Source organism: Tetrahymena thermophila (assembly GCF_000189635.1).
Source record: "Tetrahymena thermophila SB210 genomic scaffold scf_8254663, whole genome shotgun sequence".
In the NCBI taxonomy this organism is placed as follows: domain Eukaryota; phylum Ciliophora; class Oligohymenophorea; order Hymenostomatida; family Tetrahymenidae; genus Tetrahymena; species Tetrahymena thermophila.
In genome coordinates, this window is record NW_002476430.1 from 130,769 (window position 1) to 145,583 (window position 14,815).

The 14,815-nt window shown below is 24.6% G+C and overlaps 4 protein-coding genes across 4 annotated transcripts; 2 read left to right on the forward strand and 2 right to left on the reverse strand. All coding sequences in view use genetic code 6, as the record gives it.

Annotated features, from left to right (window-relative positions):
- Positions 1-4: 4 nt before the first annotated feature.
- On the reverse strand, positions 5-616 carry TTHERM_000856519 (transmembrane protein, putative; the record flags this gene model as incomplete). The annotated part of the gene is made up of 1 exon (XM_012797344.1): positions 5-616. One exon carries the CDS (start codon positions 614-616, stop codon positions 5-7), a length of 612 nt encoding a protein of 203 aa, XP_012652798.1.
- Positions 617-3,834: 3,218 nt separating this feature from the next.
- Positions 3,835-7,594, forward strand: TTHERM_00856520 (cullin family protein; the record flags this gene model as incomplete). The annotated part of the gene is made up of 7 exons (XM_001014520.2): positions 3,835-4,145; positions 4,517-5,039; positions 5,694-6,102; positions 6,159-6,350; positions 6,429-6,604; positions 6,661-7,236; positions 7,325-7,594. 7 exons carry the CDS (start codon positions 3,835-3,837, stop codon positions 7,592-7,594), a joined length of 2,457 nt encoding a protein of 818 aa, XP_001014520.2.
- Positions 7,595-9,445: 1,851 nt separating this feature from the next.
- Positions 9,446-10,177, forward strand: TTHERM_000856549 (hypothetical protein; the record flags this gene model as incomplete). Its single annotated transcript, XM_012797345.1, has 1 exon — positions 9,446-10,177. One exon carries the CDS (start codon positions 9,446-9,448, stop codon positions 10,175-10,177), a length of 732 nt encoding a protein of 243 aa, XP_012652799.1.
- Positions 10,178-11,599: 1,422 nt separating this feature from the next.
- Positions 11,600-14,453, reverse strand: TTHERM_00856550 (prolyl oligopeptidase family protein; the record flags this gene model as incomplete). Its single annotated transcript, XM_001014522.3, has 5 exons — positions 11,600-11,922; positions 11,978-12,091; positions 12,159-13,175; positions 13,525-13,912; positions 13,998-14,453. The coding sequence occupies 5 exons, from the start codon at positions 14,451-14,453 to the stop codon at positions 11,600-11,602; spliced, it is 2,298 nt and encodes a 765-aa protein (XP_001014522.1).
- Between the last annotated feature and the right edge of the window lie 362 nt (positions 14,454-14,815).

Consider the following 14,815-nt stretch of genomic DNA (forward strand, 5'->3'; position numbering starts at 1 on the left):
TTTATCAGCTTGTTTGCTTATTTATCTGATTATTTATTAATTTTTTTTTTGATAATTTTTAATTAATTTTTCTTTGATATTTGTTTAGTCTTTATAGTTTTGTTGTCTTTCTTTAAATCCTGATTGACTGTGATTGTTTGCTTTTTTGTTTGTTTATTTATTTGCTTATTAATTATTTAATTAGTTATTTAATTTATTTATTTACAAGTGAAAGGAATATCAAATGATTAGTGATTTTGTTTTGTTTTTTTTTACTTGTTATTTAATTTACTATTTAATTGTTAAGTTTTTAAGATCTATCTTCCGCCTGTTTATCCTATCGCTATTAGCTATCAGAAGAATAAATATATTTAATCTATGAAACTAACTAGCCTATTTATTGACGACAAAATTCAATCAATTAATAATTAAATACTGCTTCACTTCTATAATTTTCTTCATCTTAATTCATTTAGTGGATGGGACCAGCATGAAAATTTTAAAATATTAAATTCTCCACACCATAAAAAAGGCTATAAAGCTTTAAATTGCATTCATATATTAAATAAAATATAACAAAGATAGAACTATAAAAAATAAGATTTTCCTTCTCATTTTTTGCGTTTTTTTAACTCATTAATTTTTATTTATCTTTGATTTACTATTTATCACCATTTTAGGCAACATTTTTCTTTAAACAACCTTTGTTCGAGTAGCTTTTATTCACAATTAACCATTTTTATAAATCTTCTACTTTGTTGAGTAAATCGTTTAAAAGCTATTAGAAGAAGTAGATTGATAAGTTTGCTATCATGCAAAATGGAATATAAAATTTACAAAAATCCAATAAAATGCAAAAAAACATAAAAATAATTCAGGTAAATATTAATCTTTGGTAAAGAAATTAATTCTGATTGTAAATTATTATAATTATTATTATTTAATTCAAGCATATTAATTTTTGAATTACCTTTTGCATTATTTAACAATGTTTTTAAACTTGTTAAACTGACAGAAAGAAATAATAAATAAGATGAAATCTCTCATTTTTATTTTTGAATGAGCTAATTAAAATAACAATTCAATGTTAATATTCTTAATTTCAACAATTCCTTAAAAAAAAACATAAATAATGCCTTGATTGCTAAATCGTGATAGATAATTTTGAATTCAAAAATACATTAAATAGCTTTAACGCAAAAGGAATTAATTTAAAACGAGAGTTATAGGCTTACAACTGATAAAAATTCTCTAACATTTAAAAAATTGAATTCGAGTAATAATTTGCGTTTTTTATTTGCTTTAGAATCTTTGAAGTATTTTTAATTTGAAATTTATCTATTACTTCTAAATTCTTAAATCATTAATTCAAATATTATCCTCCCAGAAACTCTCAGTTAAATTTTGTAACTTATTTGTTATTTCGAGAAGAGAAACTTAAATACTATCATAGAATTAAAACCAAAATATAAATAAAAGTTGTTAAATTTTAAGCATTTGTAGATTAAACATACTTGATCTTAAAAAATAACTCATAAAATATAAAATGCCAGAGTAAAGGAAAAATTAATACTAGCTATAATATTAAATAAGTTTCACAAAAATAAAAATCAACAAAGTACAATTAAAAATATGATCATTGAATAAAAAAAAATGGTGTAAATAATATTTCTAAACAAATGCATTCATTAAAATATATTTATTAATTTACTATAAAAAATTAAATCAATCATTAATAAGCTTTGATTAAAATTAATCGGGATTTTATTAAAGTATTAAATATAAAATTGAGGAATATTATTTGAAGATAGATTATAAATCAGCAATAATAGATAAAATAATATTTTATAAATTGAATATTCTCATTTTCCTGTTTTTTGATTAAATATAAATTACCTACATTTTTATTAATATAAGAATTTCTAAAAATTTCACTAAAAAATATTATTCCTCTTAACAATCGTAGCGAGGAAATAAGGTAATAATTAATTAATATATGTATTTGAAAAATGTTATGAATTTAAGACTTCAATTTTCCTAATTTTTTATAAAGAGGTAAAATAAGTAGGATATTTCAAATATTATTGGGGTATATTTTACACAAGAGAGTAGCTTTTTGTATTTATTTTTTCTATTTTTTAAGATTTGAAATGAATTATGATTGATATATTTCTACTTCAAATTTTAAGAGAAATCGCCTTTAAAAGTAAAAAAAGGCATAGTTATTCAAGTTAAAGATTTCTCTTTTTTTATGAATAGTTAATATTCAATTTATTTTATTAAATCTCATTTTTAAGTTAAAAAATTAAAATAGTAATTTAAAAGCAAAATAAATTTGAAGAGTAATAAAATAGTTTTTTTTATATAAATTAAAAATAAATTGATCAGGAAACATTTTTACAAATAGATTGATACCTCATAAAAATTTTAAATCATAATTCAAACGAAATAGGAAAGAGTAATTTGAATGAAAATACATTAGAGGTAATAAGGTAATAATTAATTAATAAATGTATGTGTTTGATAAATGTTATGGATTTAAGACTTCAATTTTCCTAATCTTTTAAAAAGAGGTAAAATTAGAAGGATATCTCAAATATTATAGAGGTCTGTTTTATACAAGAGAGTTGTTAGTAGTATTTATAATTACTATTTTTTAAGATTTGAAACGAATTATGATCAATCATATTTCTTCTTCAAATTTTAAAATCGCCTTTAAAAGTAAAAAAAGTAATAGTAATTCAAGTTAAAGATTTCTCTTTTTTTATGAATAGGTAATATTAAATTTATTTTATTAAATCTCTTTTTTAAATTAAAAAAATTATTTAAAAGCAAAATAAATTCGAAAAGTAATAAAATAATTTTTTTTTTTGTTAAAATTAAAAATAAATTGATCAGGAAACATTTTTATAAATAGATTGATACCTCATAAAAAATTGTAAAGCATAATTCAAAAGAAATAGAAAAGAGTAATTTGAATGAAACAAATTTTTTTTTCTTATTGAAATAACAATAATAGATTCAATTAATATAAAAAATAATTTTATTTAAATATATAATTTTAATGAGTAATTTTTTTATTAATAAAATAAATAAATTATATTTAATCTAGATGATTTTTAAAGAGAAGTTTGAGAAAGAATAAATAAATTATGCTTTTGTATTATTGCTTGATGAAATATTGATAAAATAATTGGTTAAAATAATTTGTGGAAGTATCTATTAAATAAGTATCCAAATATAAATGATATGAATTAATTTATAAAAGCAATTTTAAATTACCTAGCCACCTTTGAAAGATTTATTATTACTTGATAAGGCTTATAAGATCTTTTAGAATAAATAAAAGAAGAGAAAAACTGTTTTAATCAAGTAATTTTACTTGAAGATTTTTGCTAATCAAAAAGATAAAAATGAAATTAATATTTTGGTTGGAGTCTAACAAGCCAAAAAAAAAAAATTTGATTTGAGAATAATAAATGTGAAAAATTTTGCAAAAATTAGATAATTGATAGATTTCTGCTAAAAAACTATTAATATTTTACTTTCTTGGGATTAAACAATCAATAATGCCGATCGTCAGATTTTAGATATTTATTTTTGAATTTGTTTGGTAAGAATGAAAATGATCAAACAAACAATAAACAGAATGGACTAAGAGAAATTAGACATAATTCATAAGATAAGTTGTTTGTCAAATAATATTAAGAGAAACTAAGATAGATTGATAGAAAGAAAGGAATAAAGAAACAAAGAGAAATAGAGAGGGAGGAGACAGACAGACCCCTTTTAGCTATAGCAATCAATGATGATAAAGAATGAATAGTAAATTTTAATAAATAAAATGAATGAGAAATGCATTCATTTATTTAGAGAAGATATATATATATCTTAAGATTAAGAAGAAGATCAAAAAATAAAGCAATAAATAATAAAATTTGTGAACAAAAGTTCAATAATTAAATAAAATTAAAAGAAAAAGAAAAGAAATATAATACAAATCTTTATATAATGAGTAAAGCATAAAGTTCATATAAACCTTTATCTGAAGAAGCCACTAAATAAGTTCTCAACAACGCCAATCAACTTCTTGATAGAGTCAGAAGAAACTTAAAAACCGGCGAAGCAATTAAGATTTCCAACGAAGAATATTGCAAGTTGCAAAGGTAAATAAAATAAATAAAAAGATGTATTCTCTGTCCTTTTTTATTTCTATGTATTTTAGCAGCATTCACTTCAATACATAAAGTGGCTAGCTGCGATTAGCAGGCGATTTTTTAAAGAGCGGATCAGGATAAAACAAATTCTAAGGAAAGGATAGAGTATATTTGAAGCGGTGAGATGAGTGTTGTCGTCTTCGAATTGGATATGGATGCAAAGATATTTTCTGAAGAGGTAGTAAACTACCTAACGTTTTCTGATGCCTTTCCTTTGTTTTTAGTTTTTTTCTGATCTGGCTTTTTGAAGAACAAATAAAAAAAAGGCATAAATGTCTTTACGAATGTGAAAATAACTTATTATTTTTAATACATAAAAGCGAAATCCGTAACACAGATCAATTCAACCTCATTGGAAACTGGCATAAGGAATAGATTTTAAATTATGTTAACAGCATTAAGATTGATTTAGATTCAAAGACAAATGTCCCTGAAGAAGAGTACATCAAGCTTATTTCCAAGCATTATTACGACTTTTAGATCTTAGTTATGTGGATTCAAAAGTTTTTGATGAGTCATGAAACTTTCTACTTTAAGGCTTAGTTATAAACAACTTGTTTCAAGAAAAGCTTCGAATTTTTCCGTGACGAATATTTCTTAGGTTTAAAGGACAGATTAATTGAAAAGGTCTTCAAGTTCGTCCAAAAGGCAAGACAAAACGTTGATGTCCCCAAGGAAGAACTGAAAAGAGTTGTATAAATTTATGATGATCAAGATTTCGGTAACGATATCAGAATCGAAGAAGATAGACAAAGTCACAAGTTGCGTGTCATCAGTGATTCTTCTTCCAACAAGCAATCTAATAATTATGTCGATTTGTTCGAAAAGCCTTATTTAGTAGAGGTATTTAAAACTATTTTATTTTAAATATATTGCATTTCCAAAGTCGCCTATCAAAACACATCCAACATACTCGAAAAAACAATCGAGGAATTCTAATTCGCCCAAGACACTTCCCAAATAATTTTATATTTTCTTTCATAAATATCTTATTTTTACTTTGATTTAAGACCTTATTTGATCTTATAAGCTAATTCTGATCGATTCCTTATCTTAAATTTTGTCTAATTCTTGTATATTAGAATATAGCTTCACATTTATTAACTGATCTTCAAATTTATAAAACAATTTTCTTTCCAAAGCAAAAAAAAATAGTAGCAAACTCAAAGGTCCAATAGTATTATTATCAAAGCATAGCCTTTAATTAAAACAGGCATCCATTTTATCCCATTTTTAGCAAGCATTAATAAGTAATAAAAAAGAAAACCGCACTTTAAAAAAAGATAGAAAAAATCAAATATTAAAGAATACACAAAATTTAGAAGCAATTAAACAAATAAAATATATCTAAGTCAAATAAATATAAATAATAAATAGCTTGATATTTTTTGCTTCTTAAGAGGAAATTTATAAATAAGATTTATATCTTGATTCATTCATTCATTGATTGATTATGATGAATATTCAATTCAAATATCTTAATTAATTATTAAATAGATTGAAAAGCATTTCCAAAAGCAAGCATCTTTATGGACTGATAAGACCACTCCTGAATATGTTTAGGAAGCCCTTATCGCCTTGAATAAGGAAGAATAATTGTGCTAGGATTACTATCCTCGTTCAATGAACCCAATCAACCAAACAATTAACGGAATTATTATTAAAGATCAGACTCAATACTTATTAGAACATAGCACTGGTATTGAAAATATGTTAAAGAATGGCAAGGATAATGAAATGAAAGATTTATACAAACTCCTCTGCAGAGTTAAAGAATCCCTCGCCTAACTTGGTCAAAAGGTCAGAACATACTATCAAAGCTGCATCAGTCAAAAATGCAAAGATGCCAAGGAAAAGATCTCTGCCTTCAAGCCTGACAAAACAAAAAATATCAGAGACTTTACCAGTAAATAAACAATTTTATTTAAATCCAAATTAAAAATATTATTCTTTTAACTAAAGAGGAAACTGCCATTGAATGGGTTAAGGGATTAATTGAATTCAAAATCTTTGTTGATAACCAAATCTCAACTCTCTTCTCCAACGATTTAGAATTATAAAAAGCTAGAGACAATGCTTTCTAAATTTCTCTCAGAGAATTCAAGGAGTCTCCTCACTTCTTATCTCAATATTGTGATGACTTAATGAAACAATGTAACAATTTATTCATTTGATTGTTGTAATTTAAGCTTCTAGCAAACTAACTAAATAAATTAATAACTATTTGAATAGAATTGACTGATCACGAATCAAACGATAGATAAATTGAAGTTAATGCAATTTTCGATTATATGAACACATCCAGAGATGAATTCTTACTCCATTATCAACAAGCTTTGTGCAGACGTTTGATCGGTTTTACCTCAAAGAGTATGGCTGCTGAAAAGCAAATTGTTACTAAATTCAAGGTATTTCAATTATCTTTTAAAATGCTCATTCAACAATTATAAATTATAATAAACAGAACTCCGTAGGTGCTCTCCCTACCTTAAATAGATTATAAAATATGTTAACTGATGTTGAAACCAATGAATAGTACAATAAGGAAAAAGTCTAAAATGACATCCTTAAAATTTATGTTCTCAACTCAGTTGCTTGGCCTCTTAAGAGAAATGAATTGGAAAAGATTATCTTCCCATCCTCTTTTGCTGGCATTATTGATTAATTCACTAAATAATATAACCAAACTTACAAACAAAGAAAAATTTTCTGGTTATTCAACGAAGGTTCTGCTGAAATCAACTTCACAAGTGCTAATAAGAAGACCTTCGCTGGTAAATATATCTTAAGAACCACTTCCTATTAAATGCTTATCTTGATGAAGATGAACGAAAAGGCCTCCATCACCATCCAAGATTTAATGGACTAAACTGGTATTAACAAAGACTCCTTTGATAATAATCTTAAATAATTAATTAAACTTAAAATCTTATCTTGTGCTGAAGAAGATAAATACACTGAAAGCTCCACTGTTCAAGTAAATGCCTAATTCGATTTCCCTAAGAAGGTCGTTCCTTGTCTCCCTCGTGCTCCTACTTCTGTAATTTATTCATCTTATTAATTTAATTTTTAAAATATAAAAGTGTTAAAATGCAGTTCAATAATATATTTTATTAATTTACAAAAAGGGTCCTGGTGCTAACAATCCTAACATCTAGGCTATTGTAGAATAAGAAAGAACTTACATCATAAAGGCTTATTTGGTAAGAATCATGAAGGGCAGAAAAGTTATGGCTCACAACGATTTAATTAAAGAATGTGTTGAACTTATTAAAACATGTGCTCGTACTTTCGAGCCTAGTTTCCCTCATATCAGAAAATGCACTGAAAGTTTAATAGAAGAAGAATACATAAAGCGTTAAGAAAACGATTACAATAAATATGAATATATCCCTTGATCAATTTACTTATTAATCTAGTATTTCATATGTATCTATTTATCAATCAACCTACATAATTGTCTACATTTTTTAATCCCTCGAAATTCTACAATTTATAAAAAACTTTTTATAATCTTCTCTCATATTTATTTTCCTCTGAAAAAAAAAGAATACCATATCAGCTTATTTATTTGTCTATTTATCAATTTACTTCCTTGTATTTTTATTATAATTACGAAAATTTCAAATTCTAATTAAAAAAATAAAATAAATTAAGCCTTAAATTGATGAGTAATCAATCAATCTTTCAATAAACAAAAGATTTATTTCAAATGTTAAAATCTTCTAAATTCTATTTTTTGTTATCAAAAATGATATTTTATAATTTTCAATAAAAAGTTAATAAACACCTTTTTTTAAATAATTTAAAAATGATAATTAATATTAAATTAAATTCTTAAATTTTATTTAAAAAAATTTAACATCGTCACCAAAACATAAAATCCAACACCTATTTATACAATCGCCTTTTTAATTTAGAGTTTAATATTTATTTTATGTAAAGTTAATGCTTTTATTTATGAATAATATAATTAAAACTTAATATAAATATATGAAATTAGTTTATTTATTTACTAAATAATTTTATATTTAAATAATAATTTATTATATTTTTATAGATAGATAGTTAAACTTATTTTTTTATTTTTTATAAATTCTATTTATGGAATATTTTTAGTAAATCAGTTTTCTTGAAAACTCTCGCATATATTTTTACTTTCTAGCTCAAAAGCTTAGAGTTAGCTGCTGATAAGGCCATAATGTTAAAATATATCTCTAAGAAACTCAAAACTTTTGGTTAAATAAAAGAAATCTTTCCATATAATATGAATAAATGAGAAGAGTTCATCAGTAACTTTTTGAAGGGAGTTTTTAAGAATCTCTTATCTATCAAATTCGCTTAATTAAACACCATTTTGGATTAATAAGCTTTCTTAAACCATATTTTGTGTTTCGTACTCCAATAAGTTGAATACTTGTAGCATAGCTGGATATTTTTGTTATTTTGATTTACAAAAGGAAAAGCATTTTTTATAGAAAGGAGGTGGTAAAGACCTTCTATTTTAAAGAAGAGCATTATTATTTTATTCTTAATTATTTACAATGATGTTGCTGCTAATATTAGACTAAGCAAATATATTTATTACATTATTCGTATGATTGTTCAATGTATTTATTTAATTATGACTTTGACTGTTATTGTCATGACTATTCAATAAAATAGTTTCTAATTGAATTGGATCTATGATGTATTGACTTACTACTTACTTCATAGAAAATGAATTTCCATGATCGAATTCATAACTTATTTCTTCATAGCACTCAAGAAGTTTTTCAAAACTCTTAATATTCTTAATTAATGGATACTTGTTAGATAATAGCTCTAGTTTTTAAATATAGTTTTATCCTTGTAAGCTCTTTTTTTCAATCTGCTAATCCATGTGCTTTAAGAAATTCCTAAAAGGTTCTTAAACTTCATCTCTCTATAGACAGAATATCAGATAAAAATTAATCTATTCATCTTTGTCTCCTTTGGTATCCAACAATTGTTTTTCGTTGGGTAGAGGTATTGGCTTTCTTTGAGCCTACTTCAGAGGAAAGTAGACACAAAATATGACATTTATGAGAGTTCTCAATTCATTACTTGCAAATATGATATAAGTTCCATAATCTGTTGAACTATGACAATAATTATGTAAATCTGCAATTCCAGCATATAAGGAATAGCTGACTACATTCAATATAAAATTAGAAGACAAAATAATAAAGATTTCTGTGTTCATTCTATATATCGGTGTCACATCTTTCATGAAGTAGAACAGTGTAAAGTAGATGATTGTCTCAATGCACTAAACAGGCACCCAAAATTACTAAACATTATTTGTATATCCTTTCTCAATAGGTAAGACAATTTTCTCTGCTTAATTGCTAAAAACCAAAGGAAGAGAAATTGTTAACGATACGACAATCGCAGCTATAATCAAATATAATTCTTTCTAAAAGAATTTGTAAATGAAGTTTATTTCTCTGATCCTAAAAGCATAAACTAACCTAGAAACCTTCGATATATAAATAGTAGCCATAAAAAAGCGAGATGTGATATAAAAAGCTTTAAAGACAGTCTCTGATTTACCATCAACAATGTAAGTAAGATTACTGCAAGAGTTGTAAACAATCAAAATAATAGGTTACATAAAAAAACTGATTCCGCTTGCTATCAAAAAGGATAAAGTGCAGTATGTCGATCTCTCTTTAACTGGAAACCAAAACTTTCTTTAATTCCAAAAAAAGATCAGCCAAATAAATAAGATCATAAAAACTACAACTAAAATGCAAAGTATAATTCCAAATGCTAAATTATCACTGAACATATCATTAAAACACAGCTTATCTTCAGGATTACTGTCTAGCTACTGCTACTATAGTCTATAAAACTTTTAATAATCTATCACATTTAAGCCATTCATCAATAAATTTGTATAAATAAATATCTTAGTTTTATTCTTTAATTTCTTTAATGAGTAAATATTCCAATTTTGATTTATTTCTTTTAATTTAATTACACTTATTTAAATGCACTTATCAATTGCTATGCATACTATTGTTAATATTTTGAAGATCAGCCTCAATTCAAAAACCTATGTATGTAAATATGTATAAACCAATCCACTCAAGTAAAATACATGAATAATTACACATTAAGAGCTAACCTCTTGTCCATTAAATCAATTTTTGGTAGTCAATAATTAGAATTATGAATCTATTTTAATAATAATTAATTAATGAGCCAATTCAATCCAAATAAATGAATATTTTTTCAACCTAAATTTAATAATTTTGTTTTCACCCAACCAAGCTCAATTAATCTACAAAAATCTTTTAGATAAATGAATATCTTAAATTTTACATCAAATAAATATTCTTATTTTATCTCTTACTCATACAAAATATAAAAAAGTAAAACAATATTAGCAATAATTCTTCTTTTTATTGGAAATTGAAATAGTGAAATTATTTTAATAATAAAAAGAATTTAATAAGTTTCTTTAATTTTTTTTATAAGCGAATATATAATATTTCAATCAACAAATATTTTTTCTTTACATTATTTTCCAATAAAACTATCCTACATAATAAAAATATTTTTAACAATAACTTATCTCATTTTTAATAAATATTGATCAAAAAATGTTTTAAATATTATCTTACAAAATACTTGTTTAATTAAACATAATGATACATTAATAGAAAAACTTAATTTTTTTTTGTTTTAAATAGAAATATGCTGTTATTTTTAAAAATATTCATATGAAATAATATTTAAAAACTTTAGTTTTTATTTAATACTTATATTTTTTCATACTTGTAAATCATATTTCATTAGAATTAACATAATTTTATTTATAACAAGTCTTTTATTTTCATTTAATATTTTAAATAAATTTACTTTTTTACTCAATAAATTCAATGTTAATTATATTAAATTTTTCAATAATTGTCACTTTTATATTTATTTTTATTTGATTTTAGAATATAATCTAATAAATAAATAAAATGAAATTGAATTTGTTTGTTTAAAAAAGTTTGTTAAGTACTCTATTAATAATATCAAAAAATTAAAAAAATAATAAAGATATTGCAATTCATTTCATAATGCCCGCCTAGCTCAGTCGGTAGAGCGCAAGACTCTTAATCTTGTGGTCGTGGGTTCGAGCCCCACGGCGGGCTAACCGCCTTTTTTTTTTTTTCAATAAACAATTCAATTATAAGAAAACTAAATTGGAAATAATTAATTCTAAAATCAAAATAAGTAGAAAAAATAAATTTATTTTTTAATTGTTTTAATAGTTATAAAAATAGAATATAAATTAAAAACTCAAATTAATTTTAGAATATTTTTATATTATGATTTGATGAAAAGGCAAAAAAATAAAAATATCTTTAATTATTGATTGATTGAATTCATTTTAATAAATTAGCTTCAATAAATGTTATTTGCTTCATTAAGCTATCAAAAATTGTTGGCAAGGAGTCATCTAGAGCGTGATCTGACTCTGGATAAATGTAGGTTTAAATGTCAGTACCGTTGAATACGCTTTATGCATGATAAGCTAAACTCTATTGGTAAGGAACTCTTCTGTCTTTTGCTCCAACTAGATTTAATGTAGTTAATTTATTAGGCAAACTCATGGGAGATTACTCAAACATAGTTTTGTAATCGTCTCCAGTCAAATTCCATGTCATATTTTTACCAAAACTTTCTGCAACACACCAATCAGGAATATCTTAAATGAAAAATTATGGTTTTTTTATAGGAAATTTAAACATTAAAAAATTTACCTGTAATATTTATATTAAAAGGAATGTTGACAACAGGATTTAATAATATGCCGCATCTGAATTTGTTTGGATGTCTAGCAGCTAATATGCCTGTCATATAACCTCCATAGCTTCCTATTTATTTTAACAAATTATCATTTAGTTAAAAAATAAATTATATTTTATAGAATTATTATTTTACCTCCCATAACAATAATTTTGGTTGGATCGCAGAGCTTCTTTTCTATTACTTAATCAATCATGTCAAGGATTTCTTTAGTGTCAGTATCACCAATTTTAGTTAAGAGCTTGTTGATATAATCTTGGCCGAAACCTGCAGTACCTGTGAAATTAGGTGCTAAAATATTGTATCCTTGAAGTAAGAAATACATACGAAGGGAAGTAAAATCTCCACGAGTGCTTCCGTGAGGTCCACCATGAATAAAGACAATTAAAGGTCTTTCTTCATTTTTATAAGAAAGTGGGTTCAATTTTTCATTATTTTCATAAAGTTCCTTTAACTCCTTTGGAGCTTCTTCATTATTGAATTGGCCAATTCTCCATAAAAAGCCTCTAGATTCACCAGATTTTAAGAGTGTTTCTTCTAAGTTTTCCAATCCAAACTTTCTAAGAGCAGGGAAGATGGAAGATGCTCCGTTTGTTAAGGTAACGTATTACCATTAAGCATTATTAACTATAGTTTTGACGTCTTAGGTTAAATCTAAGTTTTTGAGGAATGCAAAAGACGATGGTCCTTTCATATTTACATGAGAAGCAAAGAGAGTGTTGTAAATAGGGTTGTAGTTTAATATTTAAAAGACATCTGACAATGTTTGATTGACCTAAAATCTGCCAACTTCTTTAGTTTCTGTATTGACTAAGAATGTTCCAAGTGATCCTGAATAATTGGTTGTAAAAATAAAATGCTTGCTATCATTTAGCCAGAAGAAGTTCTTTAAATCGTCATAATATCCACAAATACCCATAAACTCTCCTGTTTCTGTTAAATTTTCCTTTCTGACTGGAATTATTTCTTTAATGCTCCAATCTTCAGTGCTAATAATCTTCATAGCCAGATAGTTTACGTGAGCAGGGCTAACTGGAGCACCAAAGTAAGCAATCTTTTTACCGTCTGGACTGATAATTGGTCTGAAAGATGCTTCATCATTGCTCAAAACTTTGAATTCAACTTACTTCTTCTCATTTTCTTTCTTTTCAGCTATTTTTATTTTGTAAAATTTTGATTAAAATTATCACTCATTTTTCTCACTTATAATTTATTTGTATTTTAATAGGATAGATAGATAGATAATAAATAAAGCTTTCAATTTGTAATTTGTTAAATGTTTTGAATAAAAAAATGATTTTATCAATGGTAATTTAAATCAAAATAAAAATTGTATAAAATTTAGGAAATCTAAATAAAAATGTTTTCTAAGCTAATTCTTTAATGAGAAAATGAAGGAAATTCTTTCTAATTTGATTTGATTTGCTGACAATATATAAAATCTTTTAGCTTTTTCTTATATGAAATGCCAATTTTTTATTATGAATTTAATATTTATTACCTTCTTATTTATTATCTTCTTTGCTTGTATCTTTAGGAAGCTTTGGGAAGAGCTAATTACGTTGTGGCTTTTCGAGGAAATAAATATCTGTGTATCTGTTGAAACAGTGAAGTATGCCATACTTAAATTCAGGGTGGATTTTATATCCTTAAAACAAGATTTACTCTCCTTTTTCATCAAGGTATTGAGGATAACATGGGAAGACATTTTCAGGAATATCAATTGAATAAAGAGTGGCTTGTTCGACATCATATTCGAATAATTGAGTTTTAATGGTTCCTCCTGACTTTTCACCAAAATCTTATTCGTATTTATTATTTCTAATAGCATCAGCCAAGTCTGCATCAGATTCTACTTCAAAGTAAGACTTAGTAGGCTTAGTTTTAGTCTATTTTTATTTTAAAATTAAAAATTAACTCATTTTAAGTTTGATTTATTTAATTTTAGATTAATTGAAATAAATGATGAATTACTTGAGCGATGTAAAGGAACTTGGTTTCAGATTTATTCCATACAAATGCTGGACCTACAATAGCATCATTTAAAACTTTTTCATGATATTCAGCCAAACTTGCTTGCTAGATTACATCTTCTCCTTTGTAAATCTCAATAACACCATTCGTTTTTGTTTTAGTTTTGTCGGGGATCTACTAGAGAGTAGCTCTGTATTAAAGCTTAGGTGATGTTGTTGAAACAGTGGGTGATATTTAAACGGGGAAGTCATTTAGCTTTTATCCGATTTCTCTTGATGAGTTATTAAAAGAATAAAAGTTAGAGTAATTATATGTGGCATTATCTCTAAAATTATTCTATGACCAATTTACTCGCAGTGCTTATTCAGATACCATTTCAGCTGAAGATACACTATGAGAACTCTAGAACACCCTCTCTAAGAATTTAGTTATTAATTTAATTCTTTTACTGTCCATCTATCTATCTATACCTATTTTATAATTTGCTTATACTTTTCTAAGTTAATATTTATAATTAAAAACAAACTTTTTTAATTTAATTTTTTACAAATAAAACAACAAACTAAAAAAATAAAAACAAATAAATATCTTTTCTGAATAGATTATATGAAACACTATTTCTGATATCTCTTTGTGCCTAAATTAGATTTCTATGAAATTTCTATTATTATTCTATTTTGGAGTTAATCAAGCTTTGAATAAAAATATTATTTAATAAAATATAATCAATGGAAGTTTATTGATTATTTACTAATATCTTAATTTTAAATTCTAAAAACATTATCAACTCTGAAAAATTAAAGAAAATAACTTAGAAA